Raw genomic sequence first — 22,887 nt, 5'->3', positions numbered from 1 at the left:
CAAACTTCCTTTTTTTTTTTTTAAATGATGTGAATTACTGATGATAGGATTCAAGCTGCAGACAGTCAAATACGACTTTTCTTTAAACTTGTGCATGGTTTTACTTACTAACTAGTTCAATTTTCAGAGATACTATTAAGAAATTCAGCTCCACCCAGAGGAGACCTCTGAATGAGGAAATTGAAGCCCTTTTCCCATGCGTCTCTACAGAGTCTTGTGCCCGCTCCACCACACAGACATACTGCCAAGCCCTGAGACCCAACTAACATGCCCTCTTTCTCAGCTGTGACAGTATCTCACACACTGCACCATGCTAATGTGACTAAAAGGCCATTAGTCCTGAACTGGATACGATTTGGACGCTGGAGAGAAGGCAAAGGGGACACATGACTGCCTGCACCTGTTGATGTAAATGTTTCCTTAGACTACTTACTATTTGTGGGACAGGGAATAGTAGAAGGCAAACAGACAAGCTTCACAGACTAGGAAGTGATTCAGCTCTTGGACCAAAGTAAAAGAGCAGGTTCTGCAACGTCATTTTACAGAAACCAAAACCAGGTAAGGTTTCCTTTCTCCAGAGAGGCAACCATATTCATTTGAGGAAATCATGCAAAGAACGAACCAGGACAGATCTCATCTGCTGCTGGATGATCTAGCAGCTGGTAAGAATCCACACTGATTCATCTGCAAAACAGAGGCTGAAGACATGTTACAAAAGTATAAAGACAGTCAAAATCCTGGGATTTCAGCAGAACTATTTAATTTTCACACCAGAATACTGTAATCGAAATCAACAGCCTAACACAAAGGTACAGCTAGAGTTACACAACACAAAACCAGGTACCAATGACTTTTCCCTCTACCATGGATTATAATCAACCAACCTGCAGACAGAAAGGATGATGGATTCAGCCTTTTTTGAGATGTCAGTGTGACGACAAAATGCTAATATTGCTGGACAGTCTGACACACGGGGATATTTCTGGGATGCAAGCACAGCAGTTAACTCAGAGCACACACGTAATGGAGTTGTGAAAGCTGCTACAAGTTGCGAAAGCTGCACAACTCTCTACAATCTGCAGATCAAACTGTGAGACTGAGTTAATTTTAGTTGATTTGATCAACTACTGTTCAAGCACTTGATCACAACTGATTTCTTATCCACCTAATGATCATCTACTAGATACCGACAACGCGTGAAGAATCTAGGTGTAATGAACACTGAGGGAATCTTCAAATTCTGAGCACTGTATGTACCCTCAGTAAGTATAAAATAATTTCTAAGCAGGCTCTTGGAATTAGGCCACAGACATCACACTCAAACCAATGCCATGAAGTGGGAGTAGTTATTGCTTGGGATCCCAAAATTCATGTCCAAACACCCTGGAAAGTCAAGTCTCTTATTTAGGAGTCCAAATATTTACTTTAGACAGAAGTATTTTTAGGCAAGTAAGCTTGAAATGGACCACCATCATGTATCTGTATTTCGTATTAGGTAACAGCAATAAAAAAATTCGAATTTGTCCTAAAGAGCTATTTGGTTCATCTCTAATACTATTTTTGAAGACAGAATAGAGCAATATTTACCTAGAAACTAACAGGTTAATGTGTACATCAGGAGAACACTGGCCAAGTCTCACTTTGGGATACAAGAAAAAGTCTGCTTCCTAAATGTACCCATATTATAAAACAGCCCAATCCACCATGCTTTGCAAAACAATATGGTTTAGAAATTGAGGCAGTCTTGAAGGCTGATTCAAGCTCTAAGAGTAGGGGTAAGTCTTTACAAATGAACAATGGCTGTACTTGCAGAATTGTGCCTATGGATGGCTATTTAGTAACAGCTCAGTAAAAGAAGACTGCTTCATTTCAGAAATTGTCTTAAGTCACTGGAAAAACTATTAATCATTTAATAACCAGAAATGCCTACTTTGCATTTTCATTGCTTTTCTTTCTGTAAAGAAAGATATTTTATATAACAGTTCTCCTGTGCTTGGTTTCTACTGTCAGCTGGCTGGAAGTATGTGCAACATGTAAAAACTACCAAAAGCAGATGAGAGTATGCATATGGTAAAAAAGCACATGACTCTTTGTAGAGAGAGTTCCGGCTTTTCTGAAAGTTTCCTTACATAAAAATACAGATCAATCCCACTTACCTTCAGTAAAATAGTAGGATACAGCTATGCTGATCTAAATATTTGGCACAGAAGAAAGAAACAAGCTTATAGCTCAAAGACTGAGCATAACACTAAACACTCAAGCTTAAAGGTCTTCAGTGTTCAAAATATATTCTATAGCAATTTATTACAAGAAACATTTCACTGCTATTTCATTTTCACCCTGAAACTGATTACTAGACCGGTCTACAGGCTCTTGTTTCCCTGAAAGAAAACAATACATATTGATAATGGTGTTCATACCTTTGTCTGTGAATCAACAGCAGCTCCTTGGTTAACAAGAACCTCTGCTACATTGACTCTGTCCTCCTGAGCAGCCAGGTGGAGTGGTGTCAGCCCGCTCTGTAAATTAGGAGCAATAGGTAACAATCTTCAGAGGTGGCACGTGAATATTAAACACAAAATCAACTATAAGTAAGATTCAAAAAGTCTTACTGAAATTAAATAAATAAATGAAGAACTCTACCTTCACTTACAAGCTGTGTATTGTGCTATCTGATTACATTTGTTGAATTGCAAGAAACTAAAATTTAAAAACCAGGAAGATAATGGTTCTTTTACACAAGGAACAATTCTTCATGCAACGTTAAATGTGGGATACCAAATTATATTACAGCACTTGAAGAAAAAAAAAGCACAGTATTTTTTCCCCCTCCTGGGGAGCTCACTTCCTCAGAGTAAGTAAGATTTTAAAAGAAATATCGAATGATTGTTCAGACTTCTATAAGTTTTCTAGTACCAATATTCACTCAGATTTTAACTTTACCTTTTACTGATAGTAGTTTCCTACCCTTAAACCCAAATTAATCTCCACAGAACTGCATAGCTGTCCCCTACATCTTGCAGTGTGGATTCCTTACCAATAGCAGTAACTGTACTGCTCTTGAACAGGCAATGCTGATGACAACACAACTTAGGTGGGTCACACTGCATAAACATGTAAAGTAATCAACTGCAAATTACCTAATGAGACCTGGATATTATGGGCCAAACCTTCTGAAAATGTTTACTAAGTGCTCAGTGCCCAAGCTGGGGCTCTGAGTACTTAGCTCCCAACTGTCCTGTGGACCCTGAAGAAAACAAATGGCCTTTTACTCTCATGGCAAAACTCAGAAGTTGGTGTGCTTTAAATATCTGGCTTCAAATGTAGGTGCTGAGCTCAGAGGAAATGTGTATCCCTACGTGAGTAGAGGAGAACTATTTTCAAAAGGTGCTGTTATCTGTATAATGAGAAACGAGAGACTGTAACTGAGCAGTAACAGATTGAAGGATGTTGCAGATAATTAATGTCTAGTGGGGCTGAACCAAAATGCCAAGCGATAGTGATTGTGGTCTCCATATTAGCCTCAGTAGCAAAACCAAGCTAGCCAATGTAACGTAGAATGTGCCCACGGCAAATTGCACTATGGGAATACAAGGTGCATTCAGGACTGCGCAACATTATTTGCTTGATTAAGACAAGGGCAAATCAACAACTGCAAGAGAAGCTACCTGAAGGAGGGACCAAAAATAATTAAGCTTTAAAGTTAGAAATGGGAAAACAGAGCAGCCCTGTGCAGCACCACCCACAGCCTCAGAGGACACAGAGTCTTTCTGCCTGCTGAGAACAAGAAACGCTCTCCATGAAAAAAAATGTCTCTTGCCTTTCTATGTTAGCCACATAAATCCACACTGAAACTGCACTTTACAGTATCTCTGATGGCTAGAGGGGCATTTAAAGAATTAAGGCTACAGATCTGCTAGAAACATTACCACAGAACAGACTTAATAGTCTATAAAGTCATACATACAGAAACTAAAATCTACTAGCTTCTTTTTCATGCCCCCTGGAGAAATTACACTGAAAGTCACCATGCTCTGAGGAACAACCTCTGGGGAGGAAAAATCACTTACATTAATGAACAAAATCTCAGACAACCTCACTGTTATTACCCCATTAAAAATCAACAAGTTAGTTGTTACCATTGCTTAATGGGGAGGCGTATATCTAGAGGATCGTAAAAGACACACTCCTACCCCACTAACCGTTAGGGTGAAGAAGCCATTTTCTCTGGTGGCAGACTAGCATGATATGGAAGGAAAGGAGACAGATTTATAAATTCTTCTGCAGCACGTGGTACTAGCCATCATCAAAACTTAGGTACTACAAAATACAGTTCATCCAATGTGACATGGGGTTTGCTGCAAACTGCTCTCTTTGCTAGAAGAAATGATGATGTGCATTCAAATGTCATGTTGCTATGTTTATTGCCTTAGCACCAAGCAGGGGAAACACTTACCTTGTTGCTGAGATTTACATTAGCATTTCTAGAAAGAAGTAACGACACCATGTCCACGTGGCCATCCTGAGAGGCCAGATGTACAGGGGCAATACCCTGTCTGGTTACAGCATTGGCATCAGCACCGTATTCCAACAGTGTAGTTGCTATGTCCATCTGGTTTTTCTTGGCAGCTATGTGTAGTGGCGTATAGCCATTCTGTCAACAGAAAGCACTTCATTGCAAGCTACTCATTAAACAATGTGATACAATCTTCAACAAAGAGAAGAGCAGGATGCATGTACATAACTCAGAACAGCTGTTTTTTTTTTTGTTGTTGCTGTTTTGTTTTTTGTTTTCCTATCTCCCAGTATGAATGAAAGCATTATGTATATGAAATATAGCCTGCCTTGCAGCATGTACTCTAAGCTTCTGAGACTCTTGGTTCAGGTGAAGGGAAAATTAAAACATATCACTTTAGTCTTGCATTCCTTTTTTTCCTTCCAATACACGAACCCAGCAAGTCCACTACCACGAACAGAAACTGCATGAAACTGCATGATAAAATTTTCTACTTTTGAAGGAAAATGGATTTGACAGAAAATAGAAGAATATATATAAACGATTAGAATGCACATACCAAAACACTAACCAAAGCATGACAGGCTTTTGGATACAAATTGCAATACCTGTTTAATCAAGAACTTTCTATCTTTCAGGTATATATTAGCCCTCATTTTGAAGCAAACAGTAAACATGAACATGTATGCATGTGACTAAGGAAGAAGGGGTGGGAGGGCGCAAGACCTTAGCTGCATAAACCATTTCATACGGTATCATAATTACCATGAGCATTTCAGATTACACAGTCCAATAAAATCTATCTAAATGTACAAAGCATTTACCTGGCTTGTGTCCTCCCTGTACCTCACAGGGCACCAGGGCTGGACATAACAGATGGAGGGTGATGCAGGTAGGAGCAAAGAATAAATACACAGGGGTACACCAATGAGTGCAGGATTGCATTAGTAGTAATCTGGAAGTGAGAGCTGCACAGCACTGACTCCATATGGAAAAGTCTCTGAAACCTTCAAAATTCATTTCAGATTTGGTTTAGGCCTTAGATACTAAGATATTTCAGGGCAGTCAGCATGACACAGCTCATGCTCTTTGTTCAAAGTACAATATGCACCAAATAAGTGGGGTCAGAGTGTTCGGCACCTCAGCAAAGCAGGCTGCAACGCTGCCAAAATGACACCCGGGAAATGTAGTGCAGTGCCATGGCTAACGAAGGAAGCACACAATCACTTAATGTTCACTTTGAAGATAAAACACATCAGGAAAAACAATCCCCTCTCTCAGACTTCCTGCACAAGACTGATGTGTAGAACAGCCATTACCACATGAGCACTTGTTAGTTGTGTTAAATCCTGCATATATGCTAAACCCTGTATAATTTAAATAGAGCTCGTGTATTTTCTAAGATAACAAATGCAGTTTCAAGCCTTTTCTTCAGAAACGGTTATAGTTTGATTTCAGTGGAATGGAAAACAGCAGGTTGCCAAGAAAAGCCAAAAAGAGATGAAAAACAAAAACTAAAATTCATCTCAGTCTCAGACTATCTTCTCTTAATAAGGGCTGTGCTCTGTCACTACAAATAAATGCAGAAAGGAACAGAGAAGTTTGGAGGGAGAGTATTGGGTTATTCTGGCTGCCATGGTAAAGAGGTAAAAACAGAAAAAGGTTAAAGATGGAAGGACAGAGAAAAAGACTGAGGTTTGTGGTGATGGAGGGGAAGGAAGGGAAATATTGCAAAGGCAATGAATGCCCAATTAAAATTGGGCACAAGCCTTGTTTTAGTCTAAGAATGAATGGTTCATTTGAATAACTGTTTGTATCACAGTGCTGTACTCGTACTTGGCCACTTCTCATCCCCTTTCACTGATTCTTCTTCAAGGCCTAGCTAACAAGCTACTCCTAAGATGAGCATTAAACAGAGGAACATCACAGAGAAAACAAATGCTGATGAAACTAATTGTGGAGCTAATGATGAGATCTTTGATGTAACACATTTTTTTATTAGACCACATTTACAGAAGGAATAGGAAATCATCTGCTGTAAACCAACATCTTTCAGATGACTGCACTGTGAGTGCCTACAGCAACAAACATGTTGCCATTAATTTTATTTAGTACTGATGCTCTGCTCAGTGTGTTGCTGTGGCTCACTTGCTGCAGAATAGTAACAAATGCTTTCTTTTAGGAAGCTTACAGCTCGCACTGAAGACACAACGTGGCAGTGTCAAAACTATATTTTTTTTTCTTCCCTAACAGACAGGGAAGCTAAGGTGACCTGACACATGGGTTTGTGTAATATTATACTGTAGTCTATAGGGTTTCCACCTTGGTTTGGGCTTCCCAAGCCCCTGGCAGTGGGAGCTGCAATCCCTGCCCCTACATGATGTATAGCTTCCTCTGGCAGTTTCTTTCCATGAAAACCAGGTCAATGTCTTCTCGTCCCTTTCAGAAGGTCCTTCCTTCTCCACAGTGACATTTAAGAGTGCTGTGTTGCAACAGTAAAAGACCAGAGATCACTCCAGTTCACCTCCTGGGACACTGCTCTGGCAGACTGCCACTATTGGCGTTCTTGATTTTAGACTGCCGTTGCTGCTGGCTATCCATGTTTGTTTAACTTTCCTCTCTTTTGCACCATAAGCTTGGGGACCTACCATGTATGACAGACTGTCCTCCTCTTTAGCCATGCAGAAGGGCTCCTCTATTATGGCTGTACTCAGTCATGTGTGAGAGGAATGCAATCAAGGAGAGCTGTCTGTGTACAAAACTAGCTGCTCCACTAGCTCTCCCTTTCCACAGTGTTTCTTCATGGTGATTTTAGGAATGTATCTGGGTTGTTTCAGATGGGGTATTTACAATGCACCCCACCTGATCCTACATAGCTTCCACCCTTTTTTATTTATCACTGCTGTCCAACAATTGGCCAGTATTTAAAACTGGGATCCACAGAAAATAGAGACTTTAAGCTTCTCTAAATTTGTCTGTTGATCAAATTGTTATGTATTTAAGTACAAATTCTTTCACATCCCTTGAAATCTTACACTGTGTTGTCTTGCCTACAGTATACTACAAACCAAGCAGAGCTGTGACTAGTTTTATTTTCTCAACAGTCCACTTACACTGAGGTGTAAATACCATGAAGCACATTAATAATAATACTGAGAAACTTTTCACACTTACTCTGGCACAATACATTAGCACTACTACCCCTGTGTAGCAAAGCACTCCAAGCTCTGAACAGATGTCAAGATGGCTTTGAGGTATTAAGGAGATCAGACAAGTGAAAGCAAGACTTAGTACTCACTGAGACTGAACTTCAATGAAACTAAGTATTTCAGATTTTTTCTATACCTATGCTTGCCTTTTTTTTTTTCTTTGTAAAACAACTATTTTATTCACTTGCAGAATCATTCTAGCAACTTACAGAGATTTGGTTGTGAGACAATACAGTAACTGGGTTCCCTGTAATTGCAAGCACACACATTCTAGAAAGAGCAGAGGTAGATAGGAAACAAGTGGCAAAAGGCCTAGGTATTGATCCCCAGAGTAGCCAGTACTTGTACCTTGGCAGATGCGTGAGGTGAAGCTCCCTGGTCCAACAGCAGGAGTGCCACTTTTTGATTATCGTAGTGTGCAGCTACATGCAGTGGTGTTAAACCGCTCTAAAAACACATGCAGAACAAACAAGTGCTGTTACAGATCTTCAGGGAAAATTTAGGAGTTTGGAAAATTAGAGCAGATCGGTGAAAAAATACATTTGTTATTCATTCATGTATCAGGAGTCTTTGTTAAATTTTGAATCAAAACACAAAACAGGGATTTAAAAATCTTTACTGAGCTGTGAAAGCCCTTTTTACTTTTCCCAGGGAGGGTGAACAGAGAAACACACATCTGTGCTGCCCCCAGGACAGAGCAAGTAAGGAATTTTGACCCTGAGGTCAAAACCTCAGCAATGTTTTCTTTTTCTGCAGTGGATAAAGTAAACCTTCCCTTGGATCTGTAAAACCCTGAGCTGGGCCGTTTTAAAAAGCTTGAGGTCCTACCGGGCTTTGCCCCCTGTCACGGGACCTGGGGGAGCAGAGCCAGCTGCTTGAGTACTCCGATAAGGACTATAAATAGTCTGGGCAGGAAGGTAGGGGAATGGCTTGTGTTTTTTCCCCTGGATGGATACAGAGAGAGCATAACGATTTTGTTGTCAATTAATGATAATAAAACTCACTTTTGTTAAAGAGATTGCAGACTCCTGACAGACCCAACAGGGATTGGAATATTACAAGAAGCCTATTCCAGTGAAACCCAGGGTGTGGATATTAGTGCGTGCAATGGTAGAAGGATATTACTAGAACATTATGTGTGCACAAATGTTTGCTGTGCAAGTGGCAGTGACCTCTTCTGTCTTACCTTTCCAGAAGCATCAGGAGATGCATTCTTCTGAAGCAAGAGGTTTGCTACCTCAATTTTCCCATATTTTGCAGCCACGTGTAGAGGAGTAAATCCTTTCTGTGAGAGAAATCAATTACATAATATCCACTAGCACTCTTTTCCCAAAGTGCCTAGACATCAGAGGCATTCAAAGTTTGCCTCTGACCTACAAGGATATTATTTCTATCCATCCCCTTAGATAGTCCCAAGTCCAGGCAGCAAGTCTGCAGCTTCCCAACTGCCCTGGCAGGTCTGAAGGCTCTCTTTTGCAAGGAAAAGCCCTATCTGCATTAAAATGACTGTAAAAAAGGGAAGAGCCAGTTCCTTTCTTCAAACCACCAAAGACCCAAGGACAATGCTGGGCAAGAGCTTATCAACTCCTACCAGGAATTTCTGCCCTGCATTCCTTTCATTCCAAGCAAATGCATGGCTGACCACTAGGATGTGTTATACATCAGACTGAGGTAAAAGTGTGAAGCTTTTTACTCTTTTAACAATATGCAGCTCATGTATATCACTGTGTATGTTTATGATGCTAGCCATATTTAACTCAAAAGAAGCACTTCTTGCAAATGCATTTTACTACTGAAGCTATCACTTTGCAACTCCCTTACCTTGGTAATGATAGCCAAAGATGCACCGTGATCCAAAAGAACAGAAGCTACATCTTCATGCCCTTCTCGAGCAGAAAGATGCAGGGGCGTATAGCCAGACGTTGTAGCCGCATTTGGAGATGCTCCTTGCTGTAGCAGCTGCTGTACTATATCTGCTTTTCCCAGTCGAGCAGAAATGTGCAGTGGTGTTTGGTCATCCTAAACATAAAGGAAAAAGCACAATTCTACATAAGAAAACTGAGCCCATACTTTGACAGAAAATGCTCAGATTCATTGTTTTTTGAAATCGCAGATGAACATTGATTCTACTTGAGGTTGTACCTGATGAGAATCAAACCTTGGCTTTCTCTTTGTCATAAAATAAAGATACATTTATGCTTTGCTGATGCATCACAAAATATTCCAGACAGATGCATAATTCTTAACAGTAAATAAACTGATCAACTTTCTTAATCTGGACTTGCCTTGCTTTACTTTGCCACTGAAGCGCATTGAGTTTAATCTTGAAATTCCTCAAAATGTAGAGAATATATAGCTCCATTCCTCACATCTTGATCTCTTTTAGGATCCCAACAACATTAGTTGTCTGGAATGAGTTGAGGTGCTTAGCATGTTACTACCTATTAACTTGTATTAAGTACTATATTTTGTGGGTTTTGTATTACCGCTGCTATTTCACAGATAACTTTACAGTAGCAGCAATTGGAGGTAAATCGGAAAAGTTAACCTATACACAATGTTTTAAAGATGTATTATTATGAAATTCAACTATTTAAAAAAAAGACTAGGAAGAAAAAAAAAAATTGTGATGCTTAAGTTCCCTGTCTTTCTGACCGCTTATTCCAAACACAGTAACCCTAATGGTTCTATATGCAGGGGTTGTACTGCTGTGAGTCTGCATATTTTTTTTTTTCAGTGAAAATACTGCTGTAGTTTGTGACCATGTTTGCAGCGTCTAATTGATAATTTCTTCCTTATTCATTATTTGGTTCTGTATTTTTGTCCTCCTTCTTCTAGTTGTACAATCTTTGGAGTAAGCACACTATCACATCAGCGTGGCCAATGAAATCTGTGACTTTATCATTTTCCCTTTCCTCACAGATGTATTCAAACAGCTTTCTCTACCCATTTTTTCCCCTACTTTTTGAGCAGTGCAACCCCATGTCCTGCCACAGAGATGTTCTGGAGTGTTCTTTGACAGGGAAACTTCTGCCCATGTCCACCCTACAAAACACTGATTTTACATCCTTGGGATTTAGATCATGTGAATGCTGCTTCACTGCAGGGAAATTCTCCTCCAGCTGGTGAAAAGCCTTTATGATTCTTAAACATTTCCAGTTTACACCTGTTTCCCACAAATTCCTCACCACTGCTAGCACTGGTGTATAATCTATTATTTGTATTTAGTTGTTATTTATGGCAACAAATTGATCACAAGCAATGGCAGTTTGCACAGATTAATTCATTTTGTGAAATTATTTAGAGACTATTTGCATGACAGTGCTTCTGAGTACAAGCTGGTCACCTTTGAGGCTGGTCACTTTCTTTGTAGATGTACAGACCCCATGATTCACTGCTGCAGTCAGACTGCTTCCTGACATGAAATACATCTGCTATAAATATGTAATCAAGATTTCCTCATAAGTAAATATTCTAACTAGCAACTTTATTTGTGAGCCAATTCATATACAATAATTTCACAGCGCCAACAGATTTATTGGAAATTGTATGCATTTAACCACTATTTGAAAAAAAGTTTTCCTGGTTTGACTTAAAAACGGACACAATATATGGCAGTCCTAATCGCCTTTCCCTTTGTGTTTCCTGGAACTCTATCATTTCTAAAATTTCTATAATTTTCTATGATTCTTCAGTGGCTCCTGACCATTTCTTTTTCTTCCTCTGTTACCTTCCTCAGTTGCAATTGTTTCTTGTTAATTGTTTCTGCTCCTTTTTTCCAGCCCTATACCACATTCCCTTTCTGTGCCTTCCAAACTTTACTTGACTTTGTGCCCACACCTTCTTTTCAAGCCTGCTTTTCCCATAGACAGACCAACCCATCTTACAGTCAGGTCAAGTCACTGGTTGTATTGACACAGTCAGTTTTGCTTTTCTCTTGAACATGCCCATCACTGTTTGAGCCACCTTGTAATAACAATTTGCTCTTCCAGTGTCTTCCAAATTCTTTCCTTCCTATCTTGAACTGTCAAAATATCCTCCTTTTTATTCCACTCTTTGAGATGCAGAGAAATAATTTAAATTAATACATCATTTCCCATCCATCCACAACAGTGATCTTTCGACTGAAACAGCTTACCACGTTCATCCACCCACTACTCAACTTGCTCTCCTTAATCTTCATCCGCTACTGAGCAACTCTCACAGGTAACTCGCTCTTCTCCTTTGATATCACTTCATTTCCAGCTTACCTAAGACAGTCCCCTCCAGCTCTTCCTTTGTATCCTCTCCCCAGAGCTCCCACACCTGTTTTCTAAGGAGTTTCAGAGCTGCCACCTTTCTGGTGGGCTCTTTAAGAAGTGTTCTTTAGAAGCATAACTATTTCTGAATGCATACAGGCTGATGCTTCAGGGACATGACAGCAGACACCGGCAGAATAGGGTTTACAGTTTTACAAAAATGAAAACAGATCTGAGGCATTCCTCCCACCTTGTCCTGCCTCCTACCCCAAAACAAATCTCCAAGACAGAATATTCTATATTAAAAGTTGGTGAAGAAGGAGACATGGTATCAATTTGACATCTCCAGACTTCCTTCTTACATTCAGCTCACTCATGACTACAGTAACAAAGTACGTGATAAAACATCAGTGATCATTATGCTAAGGCCCTTGGCTTCACATGTCTTTCTCTTCCCAAACAACATGTCAGATGAATGCAATTCCCTGCTTTGTTAAATATAAATAACCTGGGGTTAGTAGACCTGGATCATTGCCTTACCTTAGCTTTAGCCTCCACCTGAGCTCCATTCTGTACTAGGTATCGAACAACCTCTGTTTGGCCAGCTCTGGCAGCCATGTGCAGCGCTGTTTCTCCTCTCTAAAATGCAGCAGCAAAAACAAAATATCAGCAGAGAAAAAATACAGGAAAAACAAATGCAACATATTTCATAAACACTAATATACTGGAGATCCAATTCAGAATAATCACCACTAGAATATTTGATACAAGTTTTCCTGTGAGCAAGATGGGGGACAAAATCAATAGTTGACCTCTGAGCTGTATGCTACAAAGCAATTTCACTTTCTCAAAACAAAAGTGCCTGTACGCCTAGGCCTTTTGCTTTAAAGAGAGTGCAATTTTTGTACTTATTACCTCATTATTAACAGTGTTAAAACTTATGACCATTTAAATACAGCCTAATTTGGTCCAACTTTTTCTTTTTTTCAAATTTTGTATATTTAGAAACATATTTTTCCTGGATTTTCTCCTGCTATGCCCTATGTCCCTAGGATCATTTGTTATCTGAGAAGCACTGAAATGAAAGATCACGGGGAAAAAATCACTACTAATTAAATTAAGGTTTCAAAGACCTAATTAAAGGAAAATCCAAGGAAACCAGAATTAATTCACGAAGGAAACAGCTTTCTAGATTTTTGGACGTCAGTGTGTCTTTAGGAACAAATACCTAGTTTAAAAAAATGGCATTGCAAATTTATTTAATTTATACAGTTAGCAGATGAAGACTTTAACAAATGGCTCTCTAAGTGCACCAAAAAGTTTTTTGAGGCCAAAATGCTAAAAACAATTAACAAGCTTTGACTTTCCTCCCATTTCTCAACTTTCAAGTACCATCTAACAATGACTTCAGTTCTTACACGTGCCCCAGGAGCCCTTGGGCACACAGCGCACATCCAGTAGAAAGGCACACTTGTATGGCTGTATGGACACAGGCAATATGTCCCAACAATCTGCTGCAATCTGTTGATAACAGCAGAACTTCCCTTAAATGGTAGGCCCCCGGGGTCCTGGGAAAACTGTGCTCAACAGTCAAGTACACATCTCAGAAATCACGCGAGGGAAGCTACAGCACATTCTCATTCTTTACTTCAGAAAATAACGAAAATAGAGCCTGCTTAAGGTCAGCCTCTTGTGAGGTGTCCTCAACCTCTCAAGCACCTCCCAGGCCGGAGCCAGAGGCTGCCTTCTCAGATGACTCCAGCAGGAGCTACAATGCAAAAGAGGTGGACGGCCAACACCAGACTTTGGCACTTCACAACTGCACTGCTCACAGATACTCTAATGCATTTGCAGTTCTGCCATGCTGAAAAGCAACCTGTTACTCACCACGTTGGTAGTGTTGGGTGATGCTCCATGATGCATTAGCTGCGATACAATATTTACATGTCCCATGAAGGCAGCAACATGGATTGGAGTTAGGCCCGACTGAAAACCAAATCAACATCAGACATAAATGTTTACTTCCGCACTCTTTTACAAGGTTGATGTGGGGAAAAAACAAGTTACTCTGAAATCGGTAAACCCAAGCACTTACTCTTCTGATAAGATCTTGACTTAAAAACATACATCCTTAAAGGGCAGATTTTGAAATACCTATAAGTATGATTCATAAGCAAACGGAAAGAACGCTATAGGAATTCAGTACAAAGGGAAGACTTCCTGTAACATACAGCTAATGCAAAAAAAGATTCAGTGTCTGTTGTCCCTACCAAATCCAGTTGCTTTTGGGTGAACAAAAAGGCCTATTGATCTCAGTGGTGAGCTCCACCCCTACTGTTTCTTCATGAGAAATTGCATTCAAAACCATGGCATCCAGCCAGAGAGGCACAAACAACATGCACAGAAGAGAATTCCCCCTTCCCTTAGCACCTTGCAGCACCATCACCATTGTAAATCTGTACCAGTGCCCTTCTACGGGGTAAAAAGGACCAACTGGAGAGACAGAGAAACAGGGAGAATGAGAGAAGAAAAGAGCAGTCACTTAGCAGGGCATGACCTCAAGGATTTTGCCTCAGAAATCCGATCAATAGTTAATATTTCTCCAAATAGAATTACCCTAAAGTCTCTTCACAGATACTCCTGCAGAGCTGCAGCAGGTCAGCCAGAGCCTGCAAAAGGGAGTTTTGCTACCAGGAGAAGGAGAAAACTCAGTGGATTTCTGGAAATACCCTGATTAGGCAACTTCACCATTAATGTAGACAAGTCCCAGAAGGGTAGACATGAGGAAAACAGGCTTTTGTTCTTTTCTCATGCGGAACAGCAAACATGAGCAGAAAGGCAGAATAACTGGTTGAGTATGTTATTTCTTTTTCCTCTTTCACTAATTTTGTAAATACTTTTAAAATAAGACTGTAGAAAATAGAACACGTGTCATATTGGGCCATAAACACTAACTCATACTGCAGGGTTTCGAGCCTGCAGCTGAAAATGAATGTATGAATGAAAGTATGGAATCTACCTGGAAAACAGAATTTACCATAGAAGAAGATAAACAGCATTATCTTTAGCACACAGCTTATATGCATCAACGGCTATTTGCAACACGGTACGGTACGGTAAGGTACGGATGCTGAGTACCACAGCTCTGAATTCTGCCTCGAAAGGTTGTTGCAGTACAGCCAGCCAGTGAAAGAGGCAGGAAGACAGGCAGAGCCCTGCAGTAAAGTACCATAATGAATCTCAACAAATTCAGTCAAATGTGGTATGAGATCATGTGGTGAGGTAGAGGCAGGAAATAAAGGAAGAGCTCTTGCTTTTGGAAAGTTTGCTTGAAAAAGTAATTCAGAGCGTACTGATCAGATGTTTAACCTGGTTTATTCACACAAGAAAATGTAGTTATGTGTTGCTGTTATTCTTCAGTAATTATTTGTATTTAAAAGGGATAAAATTGAACAGATAGCTTTTCTACATCCAGGGTGACTGATTAATATAAAGGACAGACATAACTCTTCTGTTAAGGTTCTCTTTGTGCCTTTCACTCATCTGCTAACATGACTTCTGCAAACCGCATCTACAAGCCCTGTGGCTTTAAAAAAAACTGGTCTGGAGCTACATGAGCTGTAGCAAGGCTCAGTTCTCTCAGAAAAGCCAGGAAGTGAACTGTGTGATTTGCTACTGAATAACTAGAAAAAAACCCCATGGATCAAACGAAACTCCATTTTGGGGAGATGAGCTGCTTCCATTTGTACCTTGTTTATCATTTTCTAATTTGCCTTCTTCCACAGTGGTCACACATTCATCTATGTGACCTTTGCTCCTAACTTAGCTGAACACACTTATAAAAAGAACCCAAATTTTGCCACAGGTTCCTAGTTCATCTCTGAATTGTGTCAATAACAGGGTTGTTGACGATCTCATGCTAACTGAATAACAGCATATTGATTGCTGTCTAACAGATTTGTGATGACCTGTGATGGTGATTGAGTATCACTTCTGTGTGGAAAGCCAAACAAGGTCTGCGAATTAAATCACCTTTAGAATTAGAGCTTGAAGCACATGAAGAAATGAAGCACAGTCTTCACCTTCATCTCCTTAACAGGGTGAATTTCATTTTCTGTGCATGTAATTACAGACAGAAATAAGCAGAAATGAGCATGTAGAAAATTTTGCCTCGTATGTTTCACTTGTTACCGCCACTGTATTCCCAAAGCACATTAATTGGGTGTTGTAATCCATTAGTGCAACTGACTTTATTCAGTTTTATTATTTGTGGATATCTATCTGAAAATTCTTGTTCACTTGAATGGCACATGCTCTTTCAGAAATATTCAAATATTAATCAATATAAGAAAACCTAAGATAAATGTGAAAGGACCACTTCTAACCTCAGTCACAGCTTGGATTGATGCACCATGCTTCAGAAGAAGTTCCATTACTTTTATTCTGTTCTTCTTGCAGGCAATGTGCAGAGGTGTAAAACCATTCTGTAAATGAGAAAGAACATACCTTTTAATACTGCATATGTCATTAAAAAGTAGAATTGGTTATGGAATTCGTATAAAACATTCCTTTATGATAACAAAACACCTCCCAGATTTGTTTTGGCTTCAAACTGTTCATGTAAAACAGAAAAAACTTCTAAAGAAGAAAAAGACATGTCTTATACAACCACTTTTTATTATGAAATATGTTGTCCACTCATATTAAAAAATATTTCTAAAAAATGTCTTTTCACCTAAAGCTACCAAAAATTTCATTTTAGTTTAAGTTTATTAAGTGTTCACTTTTTTTTTTGGACTTTTCAGAACTGCTGGTGAAAAAGAGCACTTTACATTTACAAGCTCTGACATTTGGATCCTTTTCTAAACTAATCTTACTACTATTTTTTCTTTCATTACTTACCACTTTACTATTTTGTCTTCTCCATTAAAAAATATTGCTTGTACAGCAGTGTGAACATTTTCAACTACCATCTTATTCAGCATGAGATGATACAGCAAAAACAAGTAACACAAGAAAATAAGCCATCCACAGCATCCAAGACTGGTACCACAACACCAGTCACTGAATGCTGATGCCACTCTATACACTCATGAAAAAAGTCTTCACAAAGTAATTCTGAAAACTGCTCAGATCTGATCAAAAATAGCTTTGTTACCTGACAGATGATAAATAATATCATATGCTTTTATAACATCGGGTCAGTGCAATTGTCTGTTCCAGTTAAGTGTGAGCAGCTCTCAACTCTGCTGTTAACAGTGGACAACATCCAGGGTAAGCTCAGATGTGTTTCAGGGAAGGGTGAGCCCAAATTCCAGGTACTGCACTCAGGCTACCTTCTGCTTAATCATCCTGAGTGGGGATCAGACAGAATAACAGGACACCCTAAATGATTTAGGTGAAATGGAAATTTGTGGCTAGGTTACAAGACCAATCATAGGCCGCTGCTGGCAACTCTGAAAAGCTAAAACTGTTAATGCTTTGATTATAACACAAGGCCAGAACAAATACTACAGGCCCACAAGCCTCCTCACTTGCCAGTTATAGAGAACAAAACCCAAAATACCTTGACCAAAGACACCTAATCTTACACAGAAAACAAAGGGATTGTGAGAAGCAATCTTTGGAGCCTGTGCTATTTTCAAAACAGAATCAATCCCATCCAGCTTTTAAGGGTTTCAGAAGCTCACGTAACATTGCAGGTACTGAATGAGTTACTAGCTGTGAAACCCACCACCCCAATTCATTTCAGACTGTTTGGAACAGCTACTGAAGACCCATCAAATAAGCCCAACATTTTAAAGACAGTGGATTGCAAGTAAAATTTAGAACAAAATGAATTCAGTTTGTATGTAGTTCCATTACACTAACAGGTTTTATTGTTGGTTTTGAAGTAAGAGGGCATGTGGCTCCATTGATACAATTACAATATACCACAAATAATCCTTATGCAACTCATTCTTACTTTTTACCATTTCACATCTTTGAGAACTAATAAAAATTCTTTTTTTTTAAGGTTTAAGGTAATTATTTTTTATTTACAAACATTTAAAAGTAAGAAATCTCTCAATACTAAAAACTACAGTGGTTAATCTGCAGCTGCTTCGTCTATTCAGAATCGTAAGAAGATACCAGGAGGCAGAAGTGCTCTAGTTATACTAGAAATACATAAATCCATTGATCATTTGTAAGCAAGGGTCTGCTCAGATTTCACGAAACACATTACCAAAGCTTTGAACCTCGAGCATCATCTCCTGGGCTGTAGTAACACCACACAACCTCACTGTCAACAGTCAGCAGGCAGAAAACTCTCAAACCAATCTCACGGCAACTTTGGAAGAATGTTAAGCTGCAAATAGTAACCCACTGTGTACTCACCAGTGCTTTGGCATTAGGATTAGCTTTCTTGTCCAAGAGAACCTTGGCTACTTTGTAGTGGCCACAGTGGGCAGCAACATGCAGCGCAGTCAGATAGTCATTAGTGACGTCATCTACAGGCACGTTGTGCTGGATCAGGAGCTGAACACAGTTTAGATGATCTCCTTGCGTTGCCATGTGCAGCGGAGACAAACCGTTCTGCAAAAAAAAAAAAAAAAAGACTCAACTCTGATGGGTTACAGGATGCTCAGAGAAATTAAACTCTCACCTTACAGCATGTCCTGTATGAAAAGCATTTTACAAGCCCATAGAGCACCCAAAATGAACTAAATGTGTTCAGTGTAACAATGAAAGTTCTTACTCTGGCAAAAGCCGCATGGAATAATGGAGTTGTCAGAGTTTATAGACAGCTCTACCTTAAAAAACAGCAATAACAGCAATGTTCTAAGCATAGCTTATTTCAGCTAGCATAGCACAGATAAGTTGGCAGAGTTAAATGAGTTATGTGAAGAACAGCACTTTGTGACTTTTAATACTCTAACCAGGAAATCTGCTGTTTTTAAAAGCTGCATTAAACTCACCACAGTAATAGAGCCTGCCTGTGCCAGGCATGAGAAAGCAGGCCAGAGCATCACTCAGCAATCACTATAACCTTCCCTGCTCCCTCCGCTAGTGCTTTCCTGAATTTGGGTTGTACACATGCCTTACATCACATTACACACCTGTGGAGACCATTCTTCCCTGCTAACATTTTTACAAGAGCAAAATCTTCATATGCAACTGGACAAAAATAGTATCTGAATGAGACAACCATGTTGTGACCTACCAGAAAGCAGTGGTAAAGCTCTATTTTGCCAGGGAAATACCTGAAATATTTATGTTTCTAAATCTCTATCAAGACTTGTTGCTTGCACTGCTTACAGCAGTTCATGAACAAGCTGCTGCATATATTACTTTTGCAGAGTAAGAACAGGTCAAACGCAAAGAGAAAGAATCACAAGAACTTCAAAGGACTGATTCTGTTTTGTGTCCAAAGATTAAAAAATATTGCCTGAATCATAGAGTTCTTGTTACCAGAGGTACCTTACTTAGATAAACCTCAACACACCTTCTGTCATTTGTATTCTTTTTTACTTAGTCCTTCCAATGCCAAAATTAAATTCAAATTCAGGAGCTACTCTGGTAACACATAATAACATATAAACTATGAATGACTGACAGTACACTGCTTGCCATCATGAAGAAACAAAAACTCTTGCTCTCAGATGCAGTGCCCTCATGTGACCACAGTTAGCAAAGGCAAACTGACATTGTAAAACCAGATGAGATCTCAGGCTACCTGAAACAGATGATTTCTTTCCTCTCCCAAACACCAGGATAATAGCATAACAAACACTCAAAAATAATGTGGAAATACAAAGAGTGAAATAATTTTTTTAAATGAAATGGAAGAAGGATGATAAAAACAAACAGGCTAATACTGTCATAATTTGAAAGCAGTTTACATTCAGTGCTGAAAAGCGGAGATTCTTGGACACAGCTTTATCTTTCAAATACAATTATCTCATGAGCATCTCAGTTGTGATTTATGTTGGCCTGGGTAAGCCTCTCTCCCATTCCCAAAGGCTACTACAGTAATTATATATGCAGAAGCTTGATACAAGCATTGAATTTTAAATATTTTCACTGTCTTCGAGTTAAATAGCGGAATTAAAATAAATCATTCATTTCCCACAGTCACCAAGCCCTCCTGGTAACAGTTTACGAACTGATAATGCTTTTTAGGTGACAGCAAAATATCATGAAAGTTTATACATCATTCTGTTCCACCATTAGGAGAAACCTCCAGGTGAAAAGTGTCATTCATTTAACAACAGCCAATAAACCACACTTACTAATAGAGTACGAAATTAAGATGATGACATGGTGCTCCCTCACAGGAGACGTATATGACAGAGGCTGACAGTGTTGAAAAAGAAGGGAAGAAAGAGAGCAGTCACACATCCATTCCAGAAAATCAAGAAGATGCTTGACAAAAATTTGTTGTGTATGCAAAAATAGCTAGATTTTTTGCAGAACAGCATGAGACAGAAGCAGATGGTAAAGAAGTTGATGAAGACAAAGGATTACTGTCTTTTGTTATGATCTAAAACAGGCTTGCTCTTAATTCTGTTGTAGATAGAGCTACACTGCGATCTTAAACAAGCCAGGTAAAATTTGAATGCCTTCGGCTTCCCAGTAATAAAATAAAAATATTATGTACAACAACGTTCTCCTGTACCATATCCATGTCGTGAGACAATCCACCCATGTTTGTAAGAAGTGATTTGGTATTATGAGATGGAGCTACTATATAATTAGTTTATTACTGTTTTTATGCAGATTGACAAGAAAATATTAAAAGGTGAAGTTTAAAAGGATTCAAAGAGATTGATGGCCATATGATACCTTAAACAAAAATCAAAACATGACCACAGAGATTAAGCAGAGCATCAAATGCCTGACTTGACAAAGACAAAATCAGTGATACGTAGCTTATTTGATAGCTGTGTCTACAGATTTTAATCAAGGAAAGTCATTAACTCTGAAGTAAAATAAAAAGAAAAAGGAAAAGAGCCAAATAAGCTGACAAAAACCGTAATGAAAAAAGACAGAAACTGATACAAGAGATGTCATAGCTCCCACGGCAAATCATTGGCATATTCATTACTACAATTCAAGTTCCTTTTGTTCTTAGAAAACTTAGATAACCAATTAGGTCACTGACACCCCTGAAAATAAATCTAAGGTTATTCCAGTGTGGAAAAGGGCCATTGTTACCCTAAATAATCTTTAACAGGAAATAGCTATCGAACCGCAGTCTGTATTCTTTTTAAATAGTTTCATGTAACAGAGGAAAACTTTGAAAAGTTAAAATTCTTTCAAGGATATGTCCTATTGCCAATAGCATATGACTTCATTTGAAGAGAATGGAGCCATGTATTTTTCCAGAGAACTGTACCACAGCTTAGTGCCCAATGAATGGCTTCATTAATGTCATTCAGAGGTACCTCTACTTCTTAGCATACCTTCTGAAAACAGCAGAATTAACATATCAGAGGGAAACTCGGGAAGCTCCTTCTGCTCACTTTTTAATGCATATTTTTCCCTCCTCCAAAGAGGAGCTCCCATTTTGCTGTAGATGTTCACACAAGCTTCTGCAGGTCAACACCCAAAGTGCACCCTCCAGCCTTGTGCTACTTCCAACCCACCATCCTATGTTCTCATCTGTTTAATTTTGGCTAGTGAACGCTGGGCCAAGCTGTGTGAAACTCCCCAGGATGAGGAACAAATTCAAAACCCACAGGCCCTGAACGGCAGGTTAAGCTTCAAAATAACACCTGTCAGCACAAAATCTGCATAGTGAAGAAACGTAGTTCCTTAGGAGAGGGTCTCATTTAAGAAGGTGAAAACCAAAGCAATGGGCTTTACGTTTTCTCCTTTAAGTAATTAATTGATCTACCAGAGAGTGTGGAAGAGCCTGACTGCCTTGAGTATGAGCTCTAGGCTCTGAGCATGGTAGTGGCATGGAGACGTGCCCCAGGGTGCTCCTGGACAGCCCCTTGCTGTCTCCCTCTGCTTGCGGAGGTTGCAAGTCAGGGCTCTGGGAGCCCAAGGAAACTCTGCATGCAGAGGATGGGTGGGTCCTGTCTGTCAGATTACCCGTGACAGCACTTGCCAGTGACTCACTGAGCAGAGAAAAGCTGGTGTCAACCTCCCCAAACACATGCTAAATATATTCCAGTGAGGGGAAAAAAAAGAAAGAAAGAAGAGGGAGGAGAAAAGCAGAATATAGAAGGGCACTGAGACAGAATAGGACAAGATGACAGAATAGAAAAAAAAAAAATAACAGAAGGAAAAAAGACACGTTGTTGAAATATACATTGCTTACAGCCTGAGAGGAAAAATGTGGTAGAAAGTATCTTGGGAAAGAACCTCAGCAAACTGCACAATCCAACTGTCAGACCTGGATGGGAAAGTCACGGATTGTATTGTGCTACAAACAAGGCTGCTGCACTGAGATTTAATGCCAGCAATAACTGTGCAGCACAGACCACCACCAGAAGAGTTCTGGGAAGAATGTGCTTTAATGCCAGCCCTTGGCTCTGAAGCAATCTGCACACCCTAGAGCAGGTGATTTGCAATTTCCATGTAAAACTTTATGTGATAAACTGCAGAGAGATAAGAAGTGGAGAAACTGGTAATCAGTCTAACTCCTAAGGAAATACGAGCTGTCTCCTGCAAAGAGATATTACTCTATTTTTATCTCTTATCTCTACTCTACCTCTAGGGTAATTTGGTGCAAGCTGAAGATACATTGTAATCATCACGTATTTATTCAGGGTACAGAAATTTTCTAGCTACTGAAATTCTGAGCCATAGTGTTACCATACATGCCTTTTTGGTTGGCAGAGAAGCCTTTCATTGTGTATCTTGATTTAACATATTTTAGATATGCAGACAACCACTACATACGGCATCCACTCTGGAGACCTCCCACACAGTT

The 22,887-nt window shown here is 39.4% G+C and overlaps 1 protein-coding gene across 1 annotated transcript in view; it reads right to left on the bottom strand.

The window, feature by feature from the left end:
* Window positions 1-22,887, bottom strand: part of ANK3 (ankyrin 3) — a 144,056-nt gene that overhangs the window by 91,786 nt on the left and 29,383 nt on the right. The window contains exons 8-16 of the mRNA XM_050711894.1: window positions 18,342-18,539; window positions 16,349-16,447; window positions 13,851-13,949; window positions 12,504-12,602; window positions 9,547-9,744; window positions 8,912-9,010; window positions 8,074-8,172; window positions 4,457-4,654; window positions 2,421-2,519 (exon numbers count right to left, since the gene is read on the bottom strand). Of these exons, the coding sequence (XP_050567851.1) occupies window positions 2,421-2,519; window positions 4,457-4,654; window positions 8,074-8,172; window positions 8,912-9,010; window positions 9,547-9,744; window positions 12,504-12,602; window positions 13,851-13,949; window positions 16,349-16,447; window positions 18,342-18,539 (1,188 nt within the window). The remainder of the gene's footprint in view (window positions 1-2,420; window positions 2,520-4,456; window positions 4,655-8,073; window positions 8,173-8,911; window positions 9,011-9,546; window positions 9,745-12,503; window positions 12,603-13,850; window positions 13,950-16,348; window positions 16,448-18,341; window positions 18,540-22,887) is intronic.

Source organism: Cygnus atratus, chromosome 7, assembly GCF_013377495.2.
Source record: "Cygnus atratus isolate AKBS03 ecotype Queensland, Australia chromosome 7, CAtr_DNAZoo_HiC_assembly, whole genome shotgun sequence".
NCBI lineage: Eukaryota > Metazoa > Chordata > Aves > Anseriformes > Anatidae > Cygnus > Cygnus atratus.
This window is presented reverse-complemented; position numbering and strand designations above follow the sequence as displayed.